The sequence below is a fragment of the Cinclus cinclus genome, chromosome 1 (assembly GCF_963662255.1).
Source record: "Cinclus cinclus chromosome 1, bCinCin1.1, whole genome shotgun sequence".
NCBI classification, from domain to species: domain Eukaryota; kingdom Metazoa; phylum Chordata; class Aves; order Passeriformes; family Cinclidae; genus Cinclus; species Cinclus cinclus.
In genome coordinates, this window is record NC_085046.1 from 61,847,444 (window position 1) to 61,873,942 (window position 26,499).

Here is a 26,499-nt window from a genome sequence, read left to right on the forward strand (position 1 = left end):
TTCTTCCAAACCTCTTACTTTCTCCTCTTAAAGTGCATGTGTGCATGTATGTATGTATGTATATGTTTCCACATACATTCAAACTGGCACCACTAAAACGATGCTTAGAGAATGTTGCTTCTGTACTTCTCCTTCCCCACTGAACAAACTTTACCTGGGTTTTACAGCACACCACTCCCTTGCTTAGCATAAGCAGGGCATTCGAACATGGCACAATACCATTTAAAGCCAGTATTGCAGTTTCAGCTACCGCAGTTGGCAATTACTTGAAAGAAAGAAAGCGACCGGCCTGTTGAAGAGTGTGTAACCGAGCCCGCCAGGACCCTTTGGGATCTTCCAGGTTCCGAGCATGCCAGCAGCTGTGACTGAACAGAAAGCTTGCAGCGCTGACCGAGCTCTCCCTGCAGCACAATACCACATTGTGCGGGGCAAGCTAAGAACACTCCTGCAGATAAGATGAGCTTGGCAGAAGTACCTCTGCGATGGCCATGTTTCACTTGCAAGATAAACATATCCCTTAAAGCTTGCTACTAATTTTTCCGCTGTGAAGGGTCTCTGTAGAAATAAACATGTAAATAAATAAATTCATCTTCCTCGGACTGTTTTGGCGGTGACACCCCAGCTCTGCTTGGGGCAGCTGCGAGCGGGCACCTTGGCTCTGCGGGTGCGGGAAAACTGCGTGCTTTCGGCAGGAACCCGGGCCCGGGAGACGCCGACCGAGCCGGGCCGGGCCCGCAGAGCCGCTACACCAGGGCACCGCGCCCGCGGGCGGCGAGAGGCAGCAGATGCAGCCCCGAGGGTGGCGAGGACTCCCCGCTCCCCGCCCCCGGAGCCCGTCCCGCCCCGCCCCGGCCGTCGGCAGCGGCCCCGCCCCGCCCCACGGAGGGCCCCGGGGCGGGCGCGGCGCGGAGCGGGCGCGGCGGCGGCGGCGGCGGCGGGAGGTGCGCGCAGGTGGCACCGGGGCCGTGCGGCGGCGGGAGGGGGGGATGCGGCATGGCCGAGCCACCCGGAGCCCCGCACCGCACCACCGGCTCCACGCTGCTGCACCCGCTGAGCGCTCTGCTGGGCATCCCGCTGGACCAGGTGAGGCTGCGAGCCGCGCCGGGAGCGGCGGGCCCGGGCTGCATCCTGAGCGCCGGTCCCCGGCCGGCTGGGACCCTCGGGCGGGTCCGTCGCTGTCACGCCGTGTCTGCCCGAGGGCCTCGGGAGCAGCGCGGAGAGCCCGCGGTGGGAGCGGGTTGGGCGGGGGTCGGGCTGCTGTCACCGGGGAAGCGTTTCGTTTATCCCGGCAATGCCGGGCGCTTCTCTTGCTCTCGCAAGAAGTCGCTGCTGGATGCTGCCGGGTGCTGTCAGTCGCGGTGCTGGGCTGACTGCGGCAGAGTTTGGAACGCTTCAGGAGCTCGGGTGCTGGTCCACCTCTGAGAACCGAGAGGGGAGATGCAGGGTGCCCTGTAGGGAATCCTTACTTTCAGGCACTGCTTTCGTCGTTACGGGACTGTAGAAGGGAAGCTCAGAAGTTACTTCCAGCCTAGTCCAAGTGCCTGATGGAATTGCAAAGTGCATATATGGAGATAGGCAGAACACACAGACGCACACGCAAGTGGTCTTCTGGGAGGGCAAGTTTGCATTAAATCCTTAACAGCATCATAGATTTTTTGGCTGTGGTGATGCTTTCTAATTGTTTATAGTCTCCTAGTTAACTTTTATCCCTAACAGGCAGACAAACGTTGCTCTCCCCCACCCCCTGCCTTTTATTGTCTCTCAAGCCTGTATGCACCTGCTGCCTTCCTGCATTCTTTCAGCAACAAGGAAGTTAAGTCTGGAAATTTGTGCTGACCAGAAAAAGACTCTACCAAGCTACCGGGAAGTTGAGCTGTGCTCTAAGAAACCAGGGCAGCAGAGGTGTGCTTGGTAAAAAATCAACAGAACATTGAGATTTATTTGCTTTCTTCTGTTTGCGGAGTGAGTGGTGCTATGTGTCATTTTTTACTACCGTTTGTTTTTAAAGTCGAGTAAGGAATATGTCATCTCATAGATTAAACTTCTTCATCTAACTGTGCCAGTTTTCCCCTTTTTTTGACAGAAACCAGGTTTTGATGCAAGAAGAGAGATCTGTTGCTGAACACTAAACCAGACAGACAATAAAGGCCTACAATTATCTGTGAGCTATTAGTTTAGGAGAAGGCATGTGAATAGTGATAGATTCTTTTTTGAGGTATTTCATGCCATGACTGATGAATACAGGAACACCAAAGAGACCAGGAATAGCAAACATTTACTGTTCAGCTTGTCTGTGGTCCTGCAGTGTTAGGCTGACTCAGTTCCCAAACAGTGAAGGCTTGATGGACTGCAGTTTTTCTTTCTAAGTTTTCAAAATCTTGCCCTTCCATTCAGCTGAGGTGATACAAAGATGGTGTTGTTTGTGGAAAAGATTCTTCTCGTGCTCTTCTGGGCCTGAGGACACTTCACTGCATCTGGTTAAGTGCTGTGTTTGTCCCTGGGCTCTGGTCTCATGGGTGGTGGGCACTTCTGTGTTTGGTGATTTGTGTCTCGAGCCCACAGCAGTAAGCAGGGGCCACGTGCTCTGGGGTCAGCAGTGTGGCTGGGCTGTGCAAGTGTGTGTGCAGGTGTAGGTGCTGTCCCTGTCCATGACCCTGCTGGCTCTAGTGGCACAGGGCAGTGATGGGCCAGGAGGAACACCCCCTTGCTGGGATTCATCACAGAACTGCAGCATAGCTGCAATGAAATAGAGATTTTTCTCACCTGAAAATCCACCTGCTTAATTGTCCCTGCAAGATTATGCTATCAATACTTTTTAAAAAATTTTCCCCGCTTCTCTTGCCCTGCTGCAATGTGCTGCACCATGCCAAGCATCAGGGATTTCTGCTGTGCTGGAATAGTATGTACCCAGATTGTGGGTATGCATGGGAGCACTGTGCCACCACTGTTTCCTCAAATCACGAGTCTCAACTCTGACCTGCAGTGCTAAGGCCCTCAGAAGCAAAGTAAAAACTTTTTCACATGGCTCTTCTGCCACATGGATTGCTTACCTTCCTCATAAGAATGAGAGAGCATTTTGCTGAAGCGGGAGAAGTTCAGTCACTTGCTTCTCTGTGCAGAATGGAGCTCTGTATATGAAAGACAACTTTGCCAGATCTGAGTCCCACGTGGAGCAGGGACTGGTTTTCCATGAGCCCCTTATTGCAGTACTGACAGGCTGCCTGTGCCTTCTGCTCAGTGCCCAGGCTGAAGCAGGGGAGGTATCTGGTTTGCCCCTCTGTGTCCACATCACTGTGCTCAGCCTGTTGGATGGTGACAGCCCCAGTCTCCCTCTGGTCCATGTAGCTGGAAGTTCACCATGTCTGGTCCTCAACCTTCAAAAAGGCCAGGAAGGGCCTGGAGAGCAAGAGACAGAGTTTAGACCCTCCAGGTCACTGTGGTATGTGAAAGCCATACGTGTCTATGTAAAATGAACAGAGGACTTGTCCCTTCTTTCAGAGAGATGGTTTTCCATGAGAGTTGGGCTATGAGAGAGATTTCACTCTATATAAAAGACCAGAAAAAACGTTGAGCTGAAGGTCTGAGAAATGAAAGTTGTAATTGTTACCCTTTCATCACTGGGGCAGAAGAGCTGTGGTAATGGTACTTGGAAAGTGTTTTGTCATCTCAGAAGCAGCTGTTGTGTCACTCACTGTGGGAAGCAAGGCTGACTATGAAAATGTAGTTTTTCACATTGGTGGTTTTCTAAAGTAAAAAATTGCAGCTTGGGTTTAAAAACAGCCCAGAATTTCAGAGGATGGAGTTCCTATCTGCACTGTGTACCTGGCAGATCACTCACATTTTGTTTAGGAGACAGTGCACTGCAGGAGGACATAGTGGTGTTGTCTGCTTTAGATGCCAAAACAGTCCTGATGTGTCAGCATGTATTTGCATGTCTCTTCAATGGATGATTGATCTTTGAATTTAGCATTGAAATATTATTTTTAAAGAAGTGCTATATGCGGTAACAAGATTAATGATCTTGAAAGAGGATGAAAAGACTCTCTGTGTTCAATTAATTCTCATATCTCAGGAAAGCAGACTTTGAAGTTTAGCTGACTTGTGTTCTAAAAATATCTGTCGAGGTCAATGATATAGCTTCAGCAGCATTTGCAAAAGAATTTTGGGGTGTTTTTTACTTCCATATTATGTATTCCCCAAATCATTGATGATGCAATGTCATCCCTCCAGTTTACTTACATATTACTTGCCTTTTGACAAATAATACACTTTTTGTTACATATGCCCAAAATCACCAATTTCAACATATTGTGCTCTACCATAGATAGTGAGATTTGGGAAGTTAAACATTAAGCTTTTAGTAGTGTAATTCATGTAAACAAAGTACGTGCATGTAAAAATACTGTGAATAAATAAATATACTATTTCAGGCTATATTAAAAGTAAATTTTATGGCATTGTTTTTCATATGCAGTTTTGCCATGCCTTCCTAAGCTCTAGGCATCTCTAGAAGTAACTCAGGCTCAAAGGGTTAAGATACATGGTTAACAAATTTCACTTCTCAAGGTTATTTTGTAGTACCCTTAATATGCCAGGTTACCTTTTGCTTTAGAAATAGCAACCCTAGTGCAAATGGTCAACTGCTGTACAAAAAGCCTTACATTTTAGCAGGCCTACCTGTTACCCTGACCTATTGTCAGATAATACCAAGGTTGTTAACTTTGAGGGAAAGAAGTTTGGAGGAAATTCCCTCAAAAAACATCTTTTCATGTTTATATCAGAGGGCTTTTAATTTCAATGTTTTCGTTGATGAGGCCAGCCATGTTTCCCCAAAGAGAAAAAAAAAAAAAATTGCTTGAACTTAATTTTGGCTTTGTCTGCTGGTGGGAATGAAAAAAACTTTTCATTTTAATTCTTTCATTGTATGTCATCTGCATATTTGTATTTTGGCAGCAGTTTAAATAAAAGACTAACTGTGGAGGGATTCCGGGACATGCCTCTGAATCTTGGCATAGTTGGAGTATTAAAGATGTCTTTCCACCATTCCTTAAATTTGAGTAACTCTGCACAAAGCATGCTGGTGAACTGTTTTTAAAAAAGAAAAAAGAAAAAAAGTATATGTATATTTTTTAAACTTTTGCAAAAGTCAATATATATTCCAACCCCAAAATCAGGGATGGTTTTGTTAATTTTTTTTCTTAACTTTTTTCTCTTTTTTTTTTTTTTTTGCTATCTGACTTCAGTTTTACTTATCTGCTTTCAGATTTAACTTGTCAGAAGATCTGCTAGTCCCAAGCCTCTTTGCATAACTTTTCTTATCCACTTTTTGGGCAGTGTAAAGTCAAACTAAAAAATAGCTTTCTAGGAACTTAACAGACTTCAGTCTGTGAACTTCAAGGATCCTTTAATGGTTGTCAATAGAGACATTAGAAAATGTAATGCTGAGGAAAGAAGGGTAATTTGTTACAGACCAAAGTGAGATAGCTGAAGATGGAAGTTCATTAAAGATTTAAGTGGGGTTAGTATCAGGTTTTTAACTGAAAAAAGCTGCTCTGAAGCACTGGCAACAACCGTCATGGCTGGTTCCAAGTATGCTACATTTCAATTTCCTAATGCTGTCATTTTACAATTGAAAATTCTACATTTCCATTTTGAATTGCAGCAGTATTTGTTACATTAAATGCCTCCATGTCTAACACACTCAACTTCAAAAAAAAAATAAAGCCATGTAAATTTTAGTTATTTGAGAAGCAATAAGAAAAAATGAAATTTGAGTTCAACACATTTATAGAGAAATATTGCTTACACTGACGAAACCAACTTTAATTTTGATATTTTCTGACTTTTGAGTACCTAGATTTTGTAAAACTGTTTTCCTTAAAAGAAACCATTGACTTTTTATTATAATGCCATGAAGGACAAGGCATGATGTAAAGAACAGAGGAAAAATCTTTCTGACCCTTGTTTGGGTCTCCAGTTAAACAGGTGCTTGTGAACAGGGCAGTTCATGGCACATTTACAGTAAATACAGTCTCTAGATTGTTTCAGTCACTTGTGAAAAGTCCAGGATTCTGTATCCTCCTGGGACAGAGGTATGTATGGTACTTTCTTCCAAAGATTAAGGCTGTCTTCAAAGCATTTTTTTCTGTTCATGTCAGTTATTAATAACAATTGGAATAAATACATGTTTTCTGCTTTGGAAATGTGTGCTGCCTTTTCCAACGTGTTCTCTCTGTGTTTGGCACTGTAGTCCTAAACCTTATGGCTGATGTCTCGATACTATGAGTGTAAATATTTCCACATCCCTCATGCCTTGAAAACAAAGCCTGTCCTATTAAGTTTTTTATTTGGCAAGGGACAAAAGTGCAACTGGAATCAGCTGTTTACAATTTTCCCCCTTTCAAGCACTTTACTTCTCATCTGTGTTAAACAAGATCTGGAAAAATAAATGCTGAAGGGCTGCATAAAGTTCCCTGAAACCTTCTCTGCACATTAATCATGCCAGCTCTAATTTTGTGGTGCTCTGCAGCTATTTTGAGAAAATCTAAAGTAGTGATGAAGACTCTTGGGCTCCAGCCTAGGGGTCTAGGCACTGAGCACAGAGCTGGCTCTGTGTTTTCGAGGGGAGCCCCTGATGCTTAGGGATTTGCTGTGCATTTGCCAGCCTGGCACTGTGTTTAGTACTCTGGCTGCTCCTTGGCTCCTGTTACAGTTCACAAGGATGGACAGTGCTGGAGGCAGGCTTGCCAAACTGCAAAGTGGTGCTGCTAGTCCCTGGGCAGGGGAGGCTGCAGCACTGGGCTTGGCATTACTGCAGGGATCCAGCCTTTTGTACTTGGCCAAAATTAAGTAACAAGATTTTTATAACATGTCAATGGGCCACGTTTTACTTTGGAGTGAAAGAAAAATCCCTCTCTATGTGATTTAGTAGTTACAGATAACCTTGAGGGTACCAAACCTCATCTCCTGGATGCTTGGATAGTCTAGTGAGGGTCATTAAGGAGATCTTCCAGAAACTCGGGCCTGCTCTTGAAAGTACAGCCATATGCAAAAATTTCTACAGTGGTGATAGTGTTTAAGTTAATATGTAGTTTGTGTGTTTTGGGAAGGAATCGCTCAGCTGTCCCCATTTGGCACACTTTGGACACAAAGTGGCCCTGGAGCATCTACCCAGGGTTCCTTTCTGAGAATGTGAAGCCAAAGGGTACTCCCCAGGGACCTGCAGTGCTCCAGCTGGTGGAGGGCACACAGCACTTGAGTTCAGCTCCTCTGAACTGAGACCCTCTGGACAATGAGTCACAGGAATAAGCACTTTGCCTTCAGTTGCTTTGCTCTTCAGACCCATTTTTACTCCACCTCAGCACTTGCTAAGATGGACATAGTAGAATTCTCTGACCTTCATCTGGTGGTTTCTAAAGAGTGCAGTGCTGGTCAGGCTTGTTGGGTCACTTCTGAATGGTGGAATCCAGCCCGTTGTGCACAGGGCTCAGCCAGGGCTGCCTCTGCCAACAGAGAGAACAGCCCATGGAGAAAAACAGCAAAGGGAAACCCTTTGGGTGGTCTTTTCCCAGAGCAAGATTGCATCAGTCTCCCTTCTTATGACCTTGATTTGGAATGTTTCATTTCACCAGTCCTTTTTTCCCCTGGATTAAAGCATTTTAAACAGCTTCTGCAAAATCACAGGTAAGCATAGACACAAAAACAAAAGCACACATTCTGACATAAATGTTTTTTTCTGCGGTTTTTTAGATGGAGTCTACTTACAGTATGCTGCATCCTTAATGGAGTCGAGTGGAAATATTTTTTCTCTTGTGTTTTGGGCTTCCCTCATGATGAGAAAATCCCAGGCTTAAAAAAAACAAAACAATCTTAGTAATATGAGGAAAAAACCCTTCTAAAATTATTTTTGAATAAAGTATGTTAAAACATTCACAAATTTCCAATTCTGCCATTTCTCTAAGTTTTAGTAAAATACCCAGATAAAAGGCAATTTTTAAAACCAAAATCCAAAGCATTAACCAGACAGCTTTTCCAGCCAGGATTTTTTTTTTCCTTCAACAGTAAATGGTACTCAATGTTCTGAAAACTTTTAAGGAAGTTAATCAATCAGTCTGTAGCGTGAGTGTTGCCATGCTATCTTGTCTGAGGCAAAACAAATACTAAACATCAGAACAATTCTTCATTTCACTCTTTCTGATTGCTTTGTCCTTATGAGATCTGAGCACTCTCAACATTCACCTGGTGTTCACCTGGTGACAGACTGGCTGGATAATGGGAGTTTTGCCTGTGCCCTCATGTCACACCTGGCAGTGTAGTGGGTGGAAAGCTGTCTCAAAGCATGTGAGCTGCCTACTTGGATGACTTCAGGAAAAAGCAAATAGACCTGAGTGTGTGTATCTGGCTGCTAAATCCCAGACAAAGACCTGGCAACCCTATAGAATAGCAAGTTTGAAATTTTTGATCAGTGAGAGATTATATTCTGTGGACTTCGAGTTCAGTGAGTGTGTCAGGCTGGGGGCATCTGGGATGGAAAGGGAGGCAAGAAAATTCCTCTTTTAAATAATTTCTTTGGATTATGTGCAGAGCACTAGAAAAACTAAATAACAATTTCAGGCCAAGAAACAGACTTCAAATGCTGACTGTCATGAACTGGGTGAGTGTTTGCTGCTTCCATAGGCCCTGGTCTTGTGACAAAGCTCTAATTGGACAAGAACAATATCTTCATTTGTGGTTTCTTGTTCAAGTGCAATTTGGCCCTGGTATGCAGATAGGGCAGGAATGGGGAAGGCAAAATTACAGGGCAAAACCTAAAACAGTTGAGGACCCCCTGCTTTCAACATTTCTTGAATAACTCCTGTACTTATTTTCATGCTCATGTGTTGGTTTTAAGTAAAACTTTTCTTTTTAAAGGACCACTGAGTAGAAAATTTTGAATTTTAACTCTTACATGTGGCTTAAATGACATTATAAACTGGTGAAGGTAGTTTTTTTTCCTGTTACCAGTGCGAGGTACTGTTAAAGAGAGTACAGTATCGACTGTTTATCTCATGTACACACACACGGAGGGCAAGCTCAAATCCCTGGGTCCTATGGTTTGCATTAAGTATTTATATCAGCAAATTCCAGCTGATAGATCAATAATTTATCTCTTTTAGAGGGAGTTTTATAACTATTCTGTTCACTCACAAGTGGAGTTCAAGTAGTCTGACATTTACACTTGGTATGTGTCAGGGTTTCTCAGGATATTCTGCCAACTACGCTGTATTGAATGTGAATACAGTGTAGACAAATGGAGATAGTGACTGAGAAGTTAAAGTTCAGTTTTTAAAAAATAAAATTCAGTTTTTGATGGCAACATTAGGCATCCAGTTGTAGTTGTAGGCACTGTTAGGACCCACAGCTGTCTATTCCTTGGTGTGTATATTTGTGTTCATGCTAATTCTCTAGGGGCAAACAATTGTAGTCTGTAGTTGCCACAGCAACAATAACACTGCACTCAGAGTATGGGTGGGTTTTCCCTACTTTGTACAAACGTGTTGAAAGTGTAGGCATATTGCTGTGAGACACTGTAAAATATGATAGACTCTTGAGAGAGAAAACACTTGTTTGTTTTTTGTTCAGAGAATATAATTTTGATTTTGCGTTACCTTTATTGCTGCTTCTCTGATAAGGGTGTAATTTCCCAATTTGTAAACCTAACATTGCAGAGAGGAAAATGGGCTAAGTAGTTTGGAAAAAGAAAATTTCAGTGGTGTTCTGCTGATGCTAATCGGTAAATAAAATGAGGATTGGAACAAAGAATGGTCAGGACAGAGTGACATGACTATATTTCTGTTCCTTTGTGGTTGGTTTTGTCAATGAAAAGATGACTGTAGCTGTTCTTTGCCATGAACCAGAATGAAAATTTGAACTAGATAAAAGAGAAAAATAATACAGGGTAAGCTTATTTTCTTAAACCTACTAAAGCTAAGTGAAGGAACTGGGAGGTTTGCTTTAAAAATGTGACTTTTAGGAGCGATCATGTTGGAAGTGTTTGTGAGCAGCATGAAAGAAATCAATATAGGCCTTAGAGTAGTAGAGTGTGTTCAAAGATCATTTATCTTCAGCCCTTATTCCAGGGAACCCTTCACTAGGCCGTGTTACTCAAAGCCCTATGTGGCATGGAACACCTCCAGGGACGGGGAGTTCACAACCTTTCTGGTCAAGAAAAGAAGGGACTTATTCCCTTCTGTCTCCCACTGTTTCTTCACATTCAGAGAAACATTTGATAAGCTGCAGATTCAACAGTGATTAAAATTAAGGTGTTTTTCATGTAGTCCAGACCTGGCTGTGAAACCCTTTCAACAGGAGGCTGAACATGGCCAGAGCCAGAGTGGACTCGGATGTTTATATGAAAGACATGAGTTTCTAGGGTAAATGTAGCTTAAAAGATACAGCTTTTGGGAGCACCTGTTTTTGTTTTTGTTTTTTTTTTTCCTGGCTCCTTTCAGGGCTTGTTCCCTCTGCAGGCACTGTTTTCTGTCAACCCTGCCTCTGGTGTTGCTGATGCCTTCAGGATCCCAAATCACTGCTGACAGTCCAAAGCATGGCTACTCCCATTATGGGTGAGTGGCTCTGCTAGAGTCATCATCCCCTCCCACGCCTTGACTCCATGCAGGATTTATTGCTTGAGTTTCTTCACATGGTGATAATATAGCAGGAAGCACCAGATCTCTGCAGGGAAGATTAGCCAACGCCCAGGAGAGGTCACTTCTGTGACATCCCACTTTCAGGCAGCCCCAGCTGCAGCTGTCCTTCTGTTTATTAATTTATATAAAAAGTAACTGGCTCCTTATATGGTTTGCAGTGTATTCCCCTGTTGGGTTATCCTCTTACTTTTCTGTTCTGATTTTTAACTGCTGGGGAATTTTTGTCCATATGCTGAGCACTTCCCCTCTGTTCAGTTCATGCTGCTTTATCTTTAATGTTGTATTTGATAGTTTTGTGATCTGCATATATTCTTTGAATAGACCTTGCCAGCAGGTGTCTGGTGAAATCTGCCTTCATCCTTGGGTAGGGTTCTGACATCCTGATCTGTAGTCTCTTATCTATCTGTTTATCAGTCATACTTTTCTATGTGCACCATTACCTCACTTGCCTAGGTATCTCAGGCTTCCTGGTTTGTTTTTTTTTATTTTTAATTTTTTTTTTATTTTTTTTTCTTTGTCTTTTTTTGCCTAGACAGATTTGAGCTAGGGTTTAAATGATTGTCAGGAGAAAACAGATTCTGTATCTGCCTTCTCTCTTTCCTTTTTCTGTGGCACTGCAGTTTCTGAGCATAGTCACTAATAAGGATGATGCACCTGTTCAGTTTTAGAAGATTCTAAACGGCAAGTGTGCCTGTTTGCTGTGTCTAGGATCATGTTTTTGCAATTGCTAGGAGAATGTCTGTCTATGAGATGGTGGCCTTATTTATTTGCTGGAACTGGTGGCTTGTGCCCTGGAAAAGCTTCAGGTGGTCTTTGGGACCCAGGTCTGTGGTCACCTCCTGCTCCAGAGTCTCCTCTCCCTTTTCCCATATAAACTACATGCCACTCATTTCTTGGGTGCCTGACAGCATCAGAGAAACTGAAATGCTCCCCAAACCTGAATCTGCACCCCAGTGCTACAGTAACAGTGGGGAAAACACCATGTGCGTTTTGAGATAGCAAAGTTTGCTGAAAATCAAACCTGAAATGCTTTCTCAAAGTGCCTCTGAGGTATCCAGATGTTAGTGGTATACAAAAACCCTTGTGATAGAGAGGTGGAAATAAATTTTGTAAGCCAGCTGGGCAGATCATGCAATGCCCTAGTTCTTTCAAAGCATGTTTTTTTAGACTTTATGTGTAAAGTGCCTGCTTGAAAGGGAAATTATAATTATTTATGCAACTTAAAGGATTGTTGAATTTCTCTTCCCTTGCTATGTTCAAATTCTTAGGGTATTTTGAGAAGAGCTGACTTGGAGTTTTTTTTTGAATTTTGTTGTTGCACTTGGTTTCTTGGATAATAAGTTACCTGTCACTGCACAGTAGGAGCATCACTGTAATAATTTAAAAATGTAAGAACATTCTTCTCTTTTTTTCCTAACTGTTGAAGAGGAAAAAGTAAGACTTATTCCTGTCGCCTAAGAAAAGCAAGTTAAGTTGCTGTTATTGCTGACTCATAAACATGGCAAGAATACAAAAACACAATGATTAAGCAAACGTGAGTTTTTTCCTCTTCATATCACAGTTATCTTTGGAAAATATCAGTGTTATAAACCAAAGTTCTGCTGTACTGCATGCAAATAGAACTGTAGAGCTCCAGGGGGGGGATTTGTGAAGAAGGCTTTAATGAGGCAAGGAAATGAAATATTTTTTTCCTCAAGTATAGTATAGTGCAAATAAAATTAATCTATAGCAAAAGCTAAATATCTCTTGCTTTTTTTTTTTGTTTTTTTTTGTTTCTTTGTTTGCATATCTTTATTCACCAACTGACGCTTGTTCATGCTGTGTGTTTTCCTGTTAGTTTTTGTTTTGGTTTGGTTGCTAAGTTTGAAAACTAGGAAATGTGGCCTTTTTTGGTTTTTGTTATTTGTTTGTTTAATTTGAGGGGGCAACCCCTCAAATTCATTCAGACCACCATGACTTTTTTTAAAAGGTACTGATGATTTCCAAATACGTTCATTAAATGGTGGTTGAGATGCTTGACTTGTGCCAAGTCTGGAGCACTTGTCATCTTCAAGTTCCTTGTTTTCAATAATGTCTGAAGCTGAGTGCCTAAAATTAGACATGCTCAAAAGTTCAGCTTTCAGAGATATTTGCTGTAGATGTAAGGTGCTTATAACAGGCATAACTGAACAGCTGGAGTTATGTTCTTTTCTTTTTGCATGGTTCACAATCCAAAATAAATGGTCATGAGGCAAGTATGCTGCAAATTCTGAGCAGAAATAAGGAAGGAGGAAAAAAGCCAAAACAGGATATTGTCACTGTACGTGTTTTGTTGGTGTCTTCTCTTCCTGCCACGGTTCTGAAGGGATTAAAAACAAGTCTTCAGCCCACATAAATGAAGGTTAGATTAACATGTCATATATTGAAAAGCACAGAGAAATAATTCTGCTTTTAGACTGTAGAGCAATAGGAAGGGACCAGTATTTTGTGGTTGTGAAAGTGAGCATCCGGAGCTGGCAGTTAACAGTTTGCTGATTCTACATGGTCACAGTAATAGTAAAGGAATTAAATAAAGATAACTGTGCTTGAATTGGGAAAAAAAAAAAAAAAAAAAAAAGCAGCAGCACATACACAGGTCTTTGGAAAAAAGCTAAAAATGAAGAAAATCGCTATCTAGAAAATCTGCTGGCCAGCAGAATCAAGTGCCTTGGGGGAAATATGTCACTTGGCAAGCTGCTGGCAAATATAAAAGTTTTCATTGTTTTTGGAAGCAAAAAGAGAGTTTTAGCATCTCTTATGTTTGCAAATGTAATTGTCTAAATATAAACTGATTTTCCCAATAAAATGGTTCTGACTAAGGTTTACTGCCAAAAAATGTGGTTGTGCATATATTTCCTGCCCTTGTGCTACGCTTCTTTTTTCCCCCGTGTGAAAAACCTCTCTCGTGTGCATCTGGTTGAGCTGACTGAAAATTAAAGAAAAAAAATTCTCGGCAGATTCGCTGTGCATCTTCCCTGGCCTTTACTGCTGGCTCCCCAAAAGTTTTGTGTGTCCTCCTCTGCCCGTGAAAGGTAGCTGGGGATACTTTCTGTACCTCTTTCACCAAATTCTGTTGACTGCATTATTGGAGAAGGTATGGTCTCCCTTTATTTTGCTAGGTTGAAGCATAAAACAGCAACATAGATCTTCACCTTTCCATGTTGATGTAACCCAATATTATATTTTTATACTTGTCTGAAAGCATTTTCTTTGTTCTTCACTCCATTTGCAAGTACTGTTCCTCTGTATTTCTGAGACAGAAAACTGTTTAGGCATGGAAGAGGACAGGAAGAAATGAGGTTTGTAGCACCTGCTTGGGGAAGCAGGAAACCAAGTGCATTTAACTACACCCATTGTGTGGGAGCATTGTTACCCTAAAACTCTTCCACACGTATCTAGCAGTAGATATATGCTAGTTTGCTTTTCTCCTGACTGGCGACTTTATTTTCAGTGGGCTGGTTTTAGATTTGTTATATGTTTTGTTTTGTTTTGTCCCAGTTCTGTTTCAGGCACTTGAAATTAGTGTAGAATACCAGCTTCTGGAATACAATACCTTTTCATGGTGTCTTTAAGTGTTAAACCAAAAACTGAAGCATGGGTCTTTTTTGAGAACTTCATTTCTTACAACTAAATGAAGTCCAGCTTCACAATCCAGGGATTTCTTTTTGCTTCTGGTAAAGTTAGTGTGTGTAGTATAAATACTGTTTATAAGTCTGCACTGTTCATTTCTGCATCTAAACTTATTAGTAGAAGTACCTATTTTAGAGTTATCCTTTAGGATTTGGTGAATTTCAACCTAGAATTGCCTTTTTTCCCCGTTGAAATGAAAAGAGATTTAGATGGACTATCTCTGGTATTGAGATGAGTGTTAGGACAGATAAAATCTATCCTTTTCTCTAGCAAAGTCTGTGCATAAAGTTTTTAACCACCTCCTAATTCACTAATTTTTACAGTGCCCTTGTTTAAAGTTACTATGAACATGACTGAGCATTTAAATACAGGATGTTCCAGATTTTCTGTGTTCAAGTGCCTAATAAAGTGTTACATAATACCATTGCAATGTCTGAAAAGTTTAGTCTTTGATCTAGCCACTAATTCCAAGGATAATGTGCTTAAATTTAGCACAGTGCTGACAGTTTCTACAGTGGGGGAAAAAAACAACTTTCTTTTGGCTTAGAATAACCTGTCAAGTTGGCACTTTTTTCCCCTTACTGATATTTGTTTCTTTCTGTTGTGTGGAGTTACTGGGATATCACTGGGATAATGTGAACAAAACTGCTCTGTTTGTATTGGTTTGTATTTTTAAAGACCACTGACATTTTTCTATAGAAAAGGAACTGAAAATAGAATTGCACAGACCTTTCAGCAGCAGAATGGGACAAGTTATTTTAGATGTGCCAGTTCCTATTCTAGTGATGGATTGCACTTTAAGCCTACTGTTTTATTTTTAAATTGATGAATATGTGCAGGCTCAAGGCTTTCATCAGGCCTGAAAGTTAAGCGTAGTTCTGAACTGGGGTTTTACAAGCACTGCTATAAGGATCCTGCCATTCCTGTGTTCAGGCAATCCCCATTGGTATTTGGGGAAGATAATTTACATTGAAGTCACAGAATGACCTGCTAGCAGGGTGGTTGGGTAGACAAACATTTGTCTGTATTCCTTCTTTGTGTTTTGAATAAATTTACTGTGACCTTATCAGTTAGACAGACAAAGTGAAAAGGTGCTTGGCTTACTGTGTTGTGTTCTAAGTTTTTAAAAACGAAACCTTTAAATGTGGGGGGGGAAAATCAGGTCTGTGTTGATGCTATTCTTAATGCTGCTACTTTGAAGTTATTTATTCAAGAATGCAGATGTAAAAACTGGACTGAAATCTCAGGATAATTTAGTGCTGGAGGCTGGTGAACTCGAGCTGGATCATGTCTAATGAGACCTGTCTTGGTCCTGCTTCCTTTTTCGGTGCTGTGGTGTCCATCCATTGTCTGTGATGGATGAAGGGACACAGTCTTGTGGAGTGGGAGCTCAGCAGTGCTGAGAGGTGGTGTGAAAATAACTGGGATTTGGGGCACTCATAAACATCTGAAAAGACTAGTTTGGGTCAGTATCTGTTATCCAAGAATTCCTTTGTGAGAAAAAGGTGGGGAAGTGGTGTATATAATGATTATGGAAACCAAGGATCCAAGCTCCAGATAGGTGCTTAAGCCTTGCAGGTGCCTTAGAAAGAGATGGGGGAAGCAATGCTATGGTGTTCCCACCCTGGGAGCTTCCAGAGTTCTAGGGACTTTCAGAGAAGGCTTTGCAGGGACTCAGGTGTCTGCTTTGTTGTATTTTATTCTCCTGGAGTTGTCTTCCTTATTTCTGTTAATTTTCACTTAAGCATCTCTCTCCTAAGACATTTACATATGCATTTACATGTGCTTAAATGGGGCCTTCTGAGCATACCTGACAGAAGAGCTGGAGTGATGGAGTAATGTGGTGATAAGGTCAGTCTGTTCCCTCTTCATCAGTATGAATCTATGCATAACCAAGGAGAGTAGATGGTACAAGATGCCATCTTTCCTGCCAGAAGTACTTGATCCAAGTGACTTTTGTGTGGAAGCAAAGCTGGTAGTTCTGGTATTGGGGTTTTTTTGCTTGTTAATTTTGTTGAGATTTGTGGGGGGGGGGGGGGGGGGCGCCATATTTCTTGTTTGGATCACAATACTTCACTCCTCTTTTCCTTTTCTTATTAAAATACCCTCTATACTCTGACCTTCTGGCTGTAGTTCTGCTTTTAGGCATGTCTGACACGTAATAGTGTGCAATACTCCACCTGCATAGAGAGGTACGTCAAAGTATTCTTTTAAAGTATTTTTTGGAGTGAAAGACACTGTAATTAGTGTGCTGCCTCACTGCTGAGCAGTCTGAAGAAACAAGACAGATCTTCTAATAACCTAAAGGCATTCTGGTTTAAAAGAACCACCAGAATGACTAAAGCCTCCAGATTGTTTGATTTTTCTGCTGTTCCTATTACAACTATGAATTAGTGCCAGCTATCTTAGATACAAGGGAATTTCGTCATTTGGCATCACTTGCTGAGAGAGCAGTAATTAATGAGGTACAGGTAGTGGCAGAACATTGCTGCACATAAATGATCATTGCTTAAACATCTGTTCTACATACAGAGTCATTACAGCTCAATGTGAGGGCTGTTGACAGTAAGCTAAAGCTGTTTTTGGATAAGGGCCACATATTAAATTTATCAACGGTAAGTGTATGATAGTGAGACTTAGCATTGTGATGTAGATTTGACTTCTCAAGCTTACTTTCAACTTAAATGTTTTTCTTTTAAAATTTTTGATGACTCAGGGTTTAGCCTATAACTATATTTTGTGTCTTGCTAGTGGTTATTCTGCTAGTGGTTTCACAGAGGTAATCCAGAAAGAACATCTGTTTCAAGTTTACAGTCTAAATCATGGAAGGATATTTGACCCTGTAAGTAGGGAAACAGAATTTACCCAGGAAAACAGTACAACAAACCCAAATACTGTCAGGTTTGTATATTCTATGTCACCAACTCCATTTTCTGCATGCAACTGCATAAAAAACACCAAGGCTATGACAACTTAGTGCTGCTTCTGAAGAGGACAATAATCTTAAATAAGTCATGCATATACACTTTTCTCTCTGTCTCTCCCATGTGATAAATTCTGCTTTCAAGCCTTTGCTTCTGTCCCCCTAAAATCTTCTATAGGACTCCTACAACACAAAGTCAGAGAAATAAGCTGTTTCTGTTATAGTACTGGAGACGTGACATGTCAGCAGTGGAATCAGTATTTCCCCAATGTAAATTAATTTGTCTCCTCTCTGATCCATGCTGATTGCAATCCGCAGTGCCTGGCTATGAACAGAAAATACAACATCCTTCTAGTGACAGCCAGTTCTGCTTCCTTTACAATCGCCTGTTTGTGCTGGCTCTCAGTGCACTGAGTTCTGTGTGAAGGAATACCACTGTGGGCAATAAGGGGAACTGCACGGACAGTGCTACACAAATCCCTTTCCTTCGTGGAAGCCCAAGTCAAGATTCTAGCAGTGGGAAACTTGACATGGTCTCCGTGATATTGCCCTCCTTTTTGGAGGTGCTTGTCCCCTCCCTGTGTAGCGCTAAGTGATCTCTGCAGAGAATATTTGTCCTTATAGTTCATAAAAATAGTCTGGAAGATCAAAATATTTTGAGAAATTTCAGCAAGTATCAGATATCTTTGAGATCTGATTAAAGACTATTCCATCTCTCATTCTTAACACACCCCTCTAAATATCACACTTCTGATGTTATGAAATGCTGTAATAACAGCAGGTCTGTTTTTCAAGATCAAAGTAGAAATCTCTCCATCAAAGTGAACTTAAACATGTTGCTTGCCAGGTGTCTTTGGTTATATGTGTAAAATATTCTTTTAAACATGGAAAACAATTTACTACATTTCTGTAGTTCTTCCTTTATTCTTTGTGAGAAAGGCATCACCCTGGAAGATGGGGCTGACTTCTGGCAGAATAGAATGCTTTATTACGGCAAATAAAAAAAAAAAAGTATTTCCCCTTTCCAAAATACTGCCCAAGCACTGTTGCACTCCACAGACAGTGGTTTGACTTGAGAAGTTGGTATTGCTGTCAATTGTTTCTGTTAGAAAGGTTCTTTATGCTTTTCGAAATACTGAAAACAGCTGTTTGGTCAGCTGTGGTAAGTCTGTGAATAGAGGGCACAGTACAATTTACCAGATAAAAGCCTTGTAGAAGTCTTCTAAAGTAATGCTCAGAATCTCATTAGTACGTGGCAACAAATACAGAGTATCTTGACCACGAGCTGTAACTTCATCTTTGTACTGAATCACCATGGGACGCCTCTGTTCCTCTGTTTAAATGAAAATGAATGTTTTTATTCTTTCATTTGGCTGCTAAGTCCAAGGCCTGGAATAAAAGTAGAGTTATCCTCTGTCTCATCTATAACCTGGCTGCATCATCTGCTACATGTTGAAGTGGACATGGACCTGGATGATGGCTGGGAATATTCTGACAGCCTGGCTGTGCTCAACTACACTTGTACCTCTGTCTGTGAATGTGTGCGAGTGTGCAACATGCCTGATATTTATCCAAAGATTGTGTGATCTTGAGGACACACCATCACCTTGTCATCCAACAAGAGCAAGTTAGCAGTGTGACTGCTTGTAGTGATTGTCAGAGTTACAGCATTATTAGGAATTTTGCTGACAGAGGATGTTTTGGTTTAGGTAACGGACTTAATTGCCATTTGGAGTTTGGAGAGAACTTTGTGGTCAATTTGTTATATCCTCCTAGATTTTTGGAAAGTGTGACCAGATTTTCTGCAAGCCTAAGGGAGGAAAAATATAGTAGAGGAAAAATGAAGTATTTTTGTGGTCAAAACAGAATGCAGGATGTTTCCTTCCGATGCTTAACTAAGGAAAAGGTTAAAAGCACTAAAATAAGAATCTGTGTGTTTGTACCTAACTATCTCTTCCTAGAGTGTGATCTAATAACTCTTAAATGTATATTGCCACTTTTTTAAACAGGGAGATTTGCAGATGCAAGGCTTATGGGGTGAGCAGAAGTGAAACTTCCTAAAGTGAGTTATCAGTAGCCTACCTTCAACTACAAGAAGCAGTGACCAAGATTCTTTGTAATAATTTGGTTTAAAGGTGTGTAGTAAGGTTTTGTCTCCTCTCATATTTTCTGTTTCTTATCTCAAGAATTTCTAGCAATGAAAAGCATTTTCTCTCTTCTCCTTTTAAGATATTTTTTGGTATTTTTCTGTAACTTTTCAGTGCACCAAGCAACACATTTACCTCTCTCTTTGGAAATTCTCTATGGCTCCATGGCTTTCCTGTTATAGGGATTTGACAAGTTACTACTTTTGTTTGAATTTTGTTTCCTCCCCAACCTTCACCATGGAGCCAGTTTGCTCCCAGAACAAAAAGTGATAATTTTTACTGTTCAGTGTTATTGATATCAGGCTTATATCCTCCAAAGGGTGAAATTTTTAGATGAACCTATTTAACTTCGGGTACTTGGGACATTTATTTTGTGATTTGCCAACTGGCATTTGCCCTTAGAAGTGCCCACTTGCAGATGGTAAATTGGATCAAATAAGATACTGAGCAAAAAATTTTATGGATTTCCTCTGAGAGTGGTTAGGAAGTTGAAGAGATGACTTTCCTATGTTTTTTTGATGGAGATGACTGAAAAGGTGGTTCCAATTCCCTAGGTGTTAGAGTTTCCCCTTTTGTACAGTACCAGTCCAATGTTTGCCAAGTTTCACCCTGTTAAAAATGGGAAAAGATGCAAAGGCTCAAGACAGATGGAACTGGCTTTTTATGTACTTTGAGAGCTTGGATTATAGCATAATCCAATAGGAGGATCTTGAAACCACTGTGTTTGGCTATTCTTGCATCAACATCACGGGTGCTTGGTGGGCTGGTTTGACCTAATTGCTAACTGTGTAAAACTCAGATTTGCAATCTGCAAACATCACTGCTGAGTTATTGCTACTACAGAATTTGAAAGAATAAAGGGAGGAAGTACAGTTTACTTTTTCTCGTTCATTGTTCATACCTGCTCTGGATCCATCCTTTTAAAGTTGAGACTAATAAAGGATTAAATGATTAATTAACCAGGCAACAATAATGATCTACTCTGTTGTGCTGGAGCTATTCCAGATTTTCTCTCTCTCTCCCTGAAAGTGTGGATATCTTGTTTCTGTATTGCAAGGCTGTCTCCAGCTGGCTGTGACTCAGATACAAGTCTTCCAGATGTCGTTGCAGAATACTGTGATGAGACTGCCTTTCTGTCTTCCAGTGTTTACTCATGGAAAATGAAAGGAAGATACTGTCTTCTTTTGGCAGCTTATCATGTGCTCTGATTCCTAATTTTATCACATCTTACTCTCTAGAGCATGGAAGAAAGTGACTGTAAAAAGCAAAGGTGTTTCCTTTCTGCTAGCAAAGTTGAAACCAGATGTGCAAAATTTTGGAGGCAACACCAAATAGATGTGACTTTTTGCCTGGACACCATTCATCAGTGTTGAGAAGCCCTGAATTTTCTGTTTATAAAGTGTTTTTAGCAACAGTGAAAATAACCAAAAGGGAATACTATGCACCCTTTTCTCTTTGGAAAGGGAAAGGAAGGAAAGTGTGACTTAGTTCACTTGTGATGCAGCACAACATTTCTTAAATTCTTAGGGATCTGTTTATTGGATGCCTTAAGTATGTATAATGAAGAATAAAACTAATGTCAAATGGAATGCAGCAAAGTCACTTTCATATGAGCTATCAGCCTTTGGGTGTATGCATGTGAACACTGCATGTGTTTAAAATGGTACATAGAAATTACTAAATAGAGGTGGTTATATGAAAAGCTGTTGTGTCCCTCTGTTCCTGTGTGTAGAACACAGCAAACCTGGTCTATTGCCAGATTATTGCTTGCTGAGTGCATTGGGTCTGTGATGTTTGGCTGCTCTTCTTAAACAACCCTTATAAACCAAAAACTGATTGAAACATAAGGGCGACGTTTTGACCTGGTACGAGGCTTTGCACCGACCCTTGCAAAAAAAGCACAGAGTCTTGGGGAATTGTCTTGGTTAATCTGCACGGCAAAATGAAGGTGTGATAATGGCACTGTTGGTAGGTAGCATAAAGTGACACATGCCCAAATGTGAAGGCAAGCAACAGCACAGGTATGTGAGGCTGCTGAGCTGTCCTTCACTGGATGTTAGCTTGTGATGGACTCGCTGTCACTTTGCTGCTGCTGCTGCTGTCAGTCCCTGCCCTTAGCTGTTTGAATAGTGTTTACAGGTGGGTCTGCTCTGGGATCCTGCATTTTCCTTGTGCTGTGTGTGTGAACCTCTGAGATCCCAGCATCCTCAACACCTTGAACTGGGCATACAGGAGCTGGATGAAAGTAAAAAGCAAATGCCTGCTTATCATGATGGCTTTTACTGGTGTAAAGCTTCTGTGAGTGGCGCTGCACAGAGCGGGGAATTGTCTTTCAAATAATCAGCCACGTCTGTTTCTGGGAGCCTTTGCACTTTCCTTCTGTACACCAGGTCAGAGAAGCTCTGCATGCCACAGAGTTGAGCTGCACTGGGTGTGCTGGTGTGACCCCAAGCTCGAGCAGGATGGGGGGACTAAGGTTCACTGAATTGTCACTGTGGAGTTGGCACCCATCAGTCTTGGGAGCTTGCTTTGAAAGGATGCAATCAGAGCAGCCCTGTAGGGGCTTCAGTGGTTTCTATTGAACCTCTTGTCTGTGGAGGGGTGGGAGCAAGGTGTTAGCATTTTGAATGTAACTCTATGGCAACAGACAAGTTCAGGATTTCTACTGCAGCATCTGGGTTTTGTAAGACTAGTGCAATTTTGTTCTTTTACTCTATAGATCTTGCACTAAAAATGAGAATTACTTGCTTTGATTATAATTCTGTGGTACTATTTGTTATAAATGCTGGTTGCTTGCATAAACAAGAAATAAATTGATATTGTCTCTGCTCCAAAGAACTAAAATTCAGCCTACCTAAGTATTAAAATTATTGCTTATTCTATTGTATGACTGCCTGCATCACTGAAATAAAGCAACTGCACCAATGAAGCCAACAAACCTTTAATGAAAGCATTTTCATGAGCAGCTAACACCATGTTGGATGTAGTCCACAAGAATAAAAGCACTTTGGGGCTATAGTATCTTGTTAAACACATTGTAAATGTTTTTGACAAGAAGCCTGGCAGAATCCAACCACCCCTGGACAGCCAGCCTGTCAGAGCATTTCTGAGTGAGATGTATTATCGTGTCCTGGACTGATAGCTTCGGATAATCCTCTAATCCAAATGATTGCTTAAATTTTGCAGCCTGTTTAGTTTTGCTTGGTCTGGGATGACTTGCTGCTGGAGAGCTCAGGGTGAATTAAAAAAAAAATAAAATAAAAAGAGAGAGAGAAAAAGGGACTGCAACACTGCAACTGAATAAATGAATTCTGCAACTGAATAAATGAATTTATCTCCAGCTGTCTAAGTTCCAGGCTGGACTTAAGGATGTTATATCCCAGTGGTGTATTTGTTCTGTTAGAGACAGCTCCTGAGCTCTGTTTTGACTCTGACTTTGATCTGGGATTTTTGCTGAGGCTGTCAAAGAGAAGGTGACTTGAAGAAGGCGGCGTGTTGCTGGTTTTGCTCTGGAGGACACTGAAGCTTTTGCTTGTCCTTTGTCCTTGTGTCTGACAAGAGGAGCCTCTATTCCTGTACTGTTTGTTCTCTGCCTGTCTTGTCCTCCCGCAGCCATCACTACCTCCTTGCAGTGAGGCCAGACTGATTTTCATGTGCAGTAGCCAAAGAATATTTGTAAAGCAAATTCTTATAGGTGTCTGCTTGATGGTAGAGCAAAGTTGTTTTCTCTGCATTCAACCACAAAAAAATGGGGAGTCAGAAGCATCTGTGTGGAAGATGCTGTGGAGTGGAGGAATTCAGTTAAGGCAGCTGTCCTAGTAAACAGCATCACATCATGATTGTTGATTTTGCCCATGTGTTGGGGTGGGGGAAAGTCAGGTAATATTTTAGGTTCCCAGACTGGTTCCAGGCCCCTGCCTCCTGCCAAGAGGACTGAGAAGGAGAGTGATGTGCCAGGCACCTGGGCCAGGCTGGCAGCAGAGCAGAGCCTTCCTCCAAGAAGAGTGAGAATCACCAGACCCCCCACCTGTACCCTGGGGTAGCTGGAGCCTGACCTTCCTGCTTCTGGGTGGCTGTGTGCTTGGCTTGTATAATCCCTTCTGTCACTGGCCAAGAAAAATTACCACATGAGTTCACAAGTGGGAATGCTGAGAAGCAAAAGATTCATAGCTCATGATTTCCCCCCTTTTCCTATCTCTGCTCTTAATTGTTCTGAGAACAGAGAGCATCCTTCCCCTCCTCCTCCAGGACTCAAAACAGCTTTTTGTTTTTCTTGTCTTTTACAGATCAATTTTGTAGCCTGTCAACTGTTTGCACTTTTGGCTGCATTTTGGTTTCGTATTTACTTGAGTCCCAGCCATGCCAGCTCTGCTGTTCGTCATGCATTTGCCACCCTCTTTGGAATATACTTTGCTGTCTTCTGCTTTGGGTGGTGAGTATTTAGTCACCATTTAGACAAGCCTTGGGTAAAAATAATTTTAAACTTCATATCATCTTTTCTGGATTTCATCTTTTTAATCTGAAGGCTCTTAATGCTACCTTAAAAAAGTATCCTAACCAACATAACCAAACCCTCAAAGTAAAGTGACTCATGAAAGTATTTTTTTAAGTGAAGTATTTAATTTAATTTGTGATGTTTTTTCTGGAAGTTAAGGCCACACCAGTCTGCTATGAAGATACCTCTTCTGGAAAATATGTATCAACTCCAATGTGCACTTTGAACCAGGCTACTCTTTCAGTTAAACATATGGATAATGTCTTTTTTAAGAAGTATCCATCTGTGTTGGATAGTCAGACTGTAAAGATGTTGTGTGGTAATCCAGGTCTCTGATATGACATCACATTGATGTAATTTGCATGGAAGAATATCCTCTTGCTCTGAACTGCCAGCACTTCCAGGTAACATAGAAATTATCTAAATACTCACTTTGTTGTCTTCAAGGTATTCCATTCATCTTTTTGTCCTGGTGATGATAAACTATGGCATTATGAATATGGCGAGCATTCCCAACATCCACAGGTGAGCTGATGTGGCTGCAAGTCAGCAGTTGCCCCTTGATAACTACTCTGCTTTCAGGGAGAATCATGAGGAGTTTTTAGAACCACCTTCTCTTCTTTCCTTCTTTTCTTTCCCAGTTACTTGCAGGAGCTTTCTTCATGGAGTTACAGAAGCAGCTGTAATTTCAATTTGTGGTTTTCTTGGGTTGATGCATTGCATTTTCCTATGAAATTGCTGGCCTTAAAATTTGACTTTTGCAGGCATAATAATTTATGGACAAACCTTTGATTTCTTAAACATAATGAAGTCATGGTCTTGTATTCTTCCAGATTGCATTTGATAATACTTTTTAATGTGTTTTCCCTATTGGTGTTTGGCCTTTAGGTATTTTCCACTAATTCTTGAGTAAGGTTGCTCAAATAAGGTCAATGTGACAGCTTAGCTTAGTGATCCACAAAATGAGGTCTTGCTTTTTGTACTGGGCTTTGCGAAAAAGTAGAAAATACCAGAACTGTTATTGCTTAAAGTAGTTGCTTATGGTTGGGGTGTGTGATAGGTGTTTTCTGGCTCTGTACTGTCTGGCTGTTTCTGTAGCTGCTGCTGAATGCTCAGAATCCACATAAATCTGGGCTGGGGAACAGAAACCCTTTCTTCACTTGCCTTCAAAGCCAGGGCTGTCTGAGAATCTGATGATCAGATAATCCTCTTGCCTTCCTTTTTTTCCTTCATTTTCTCCCCTCTCTAATATGTAAATGAGAAGCCTACTTATGATTTTTCTAAGATTATTAGAAATGTGAACCGTAATAAACAATCCTAGTATTTTGCACTATCAAGATAGGGTATTAAGGAGGTATATTTTCCACCCTCTCACAGAGTGCAAAGCCCAGAAGTGTGGAGAGCATAATGCCATTTAAAAACAGGTAATTGGACAATGTTTGTTAAAGAAATGCCATCCAGAGACAAAAATAAAAAGGTGTCAAAAATTGTATTATGGTTCCCTGGTCGTTGTCCCTGCCTATTACTTGAGGGAAATGCAGGAGTTAGTAGATCAGAGGAATGAAGTGTACAAAGGAATCATCCACTAGTTATTTACATCTTCCTAGACAAGTTGGGGTGGTGAAAAGGAAAAGGACTCAGCTTCAGTGGGAAACCCCCTTACTCTTCCTCTTTAACCAATTAGCCACAATGGCTAATAGCAAAACAGTGTTTGTTTGTTTCAATACTGAAACACAAATCAAGCCAGTTCATATAATGTTGCCCACCACTGCAAAGCAGTCATGTGTTGATTTGAGTCAATGTGAAATGTCAATCCAACATGCTGGAAAACCTCAGGAGTTCTGAGGGAGGATTGGGTTAGGACTTTTCTATTGTATTCTACTAGCCATAGCAGTATGACTCAAAGCGTTTCCACATTGTGAATTTTGGCAAAGTAACAATATATTCAAACCAGTTGAGAGTAAACTTGGACAATGCCACTTTAAGGTCTGGACCTGTTTGTACAGGAGAACAGATCCTTCACAGTGGGACTTCAAGACCTGGCTCTTTATTCCCCTGGAAAAATGCAGTGGAAGAGAACAAATTAAATAAATTGTATAATTTAACCTTCATATTTTCTTCCCTGCTTATATTTTGCTAGTTTGCTTTCTGTTGAAGCTGCTAGCCTTCAAGGCCTATAAATGGATGAATTAATCCAGCATCAGAGACGCTCCCAGCTGCAGCAGCAGCTCGGTGTATAGAGATACACTGCTTGCTCCCCTTTCAATCCAAGTGCCTTACATCTCAGCATAGAGGCTTATTTTAGGTCCTTCATGCTGTCTCTTGCTGTTACATGGCTGAGCTGGGTGACTTGGCTTTGGATGGATGCTTGCCATTCTCTGTTGATGAGAGGGGAATCTAAGGACCTTGCTGCGGCAGGACTGGGTGCCTGACCCAGATAAAATATGATCAATTGTGCTCTGCATCTCTTGAAGAACCTGTCGTGTCCCTTCAGTCTGCCTTTCATCCAGCTGTTTGCTGCGGGCCACATGACCTGCAGGTTGCCTTGTAATCCATCACTGTCACTCACACTGCAGTTCATTAGCCCCTAGGGAGGAA

The 26,499-nt window shown here is 41.4% G+C and overlaps 1 protein-coding gene across 1 annotated transcript in view; it reads left to right on the forward strand.

Annotated features, from left to right (window-relative positions):
- The first annotated feature begins 966 nt into the window (after window positions 1-966).
- Window positions 967-26,499, forward strand: part of MBOAT1 (membrane bound O-acyltransferase domain containing 1) — a 54,146-nt gene continuing 28,613 nt past the window's right edge. The window contains exons 1-3 of the mRNA XM_062498738.1: window positions 967-1,083; window positions 23,693-23,838; window positions 24,349-24,426. Coding sequence (XP_062354722.1) covers window positions 994-1,083; window positions 23,693-23,838; window positions 24,349-24,426 — 314 coding nt within the window. The 5' untranslated portion in view covers window positions 967-993. The remainder of the gene's footprint in view (window positions 1,084-23,692; window positions 23,839-24,348; window positions 24,427-26,499) is intronic.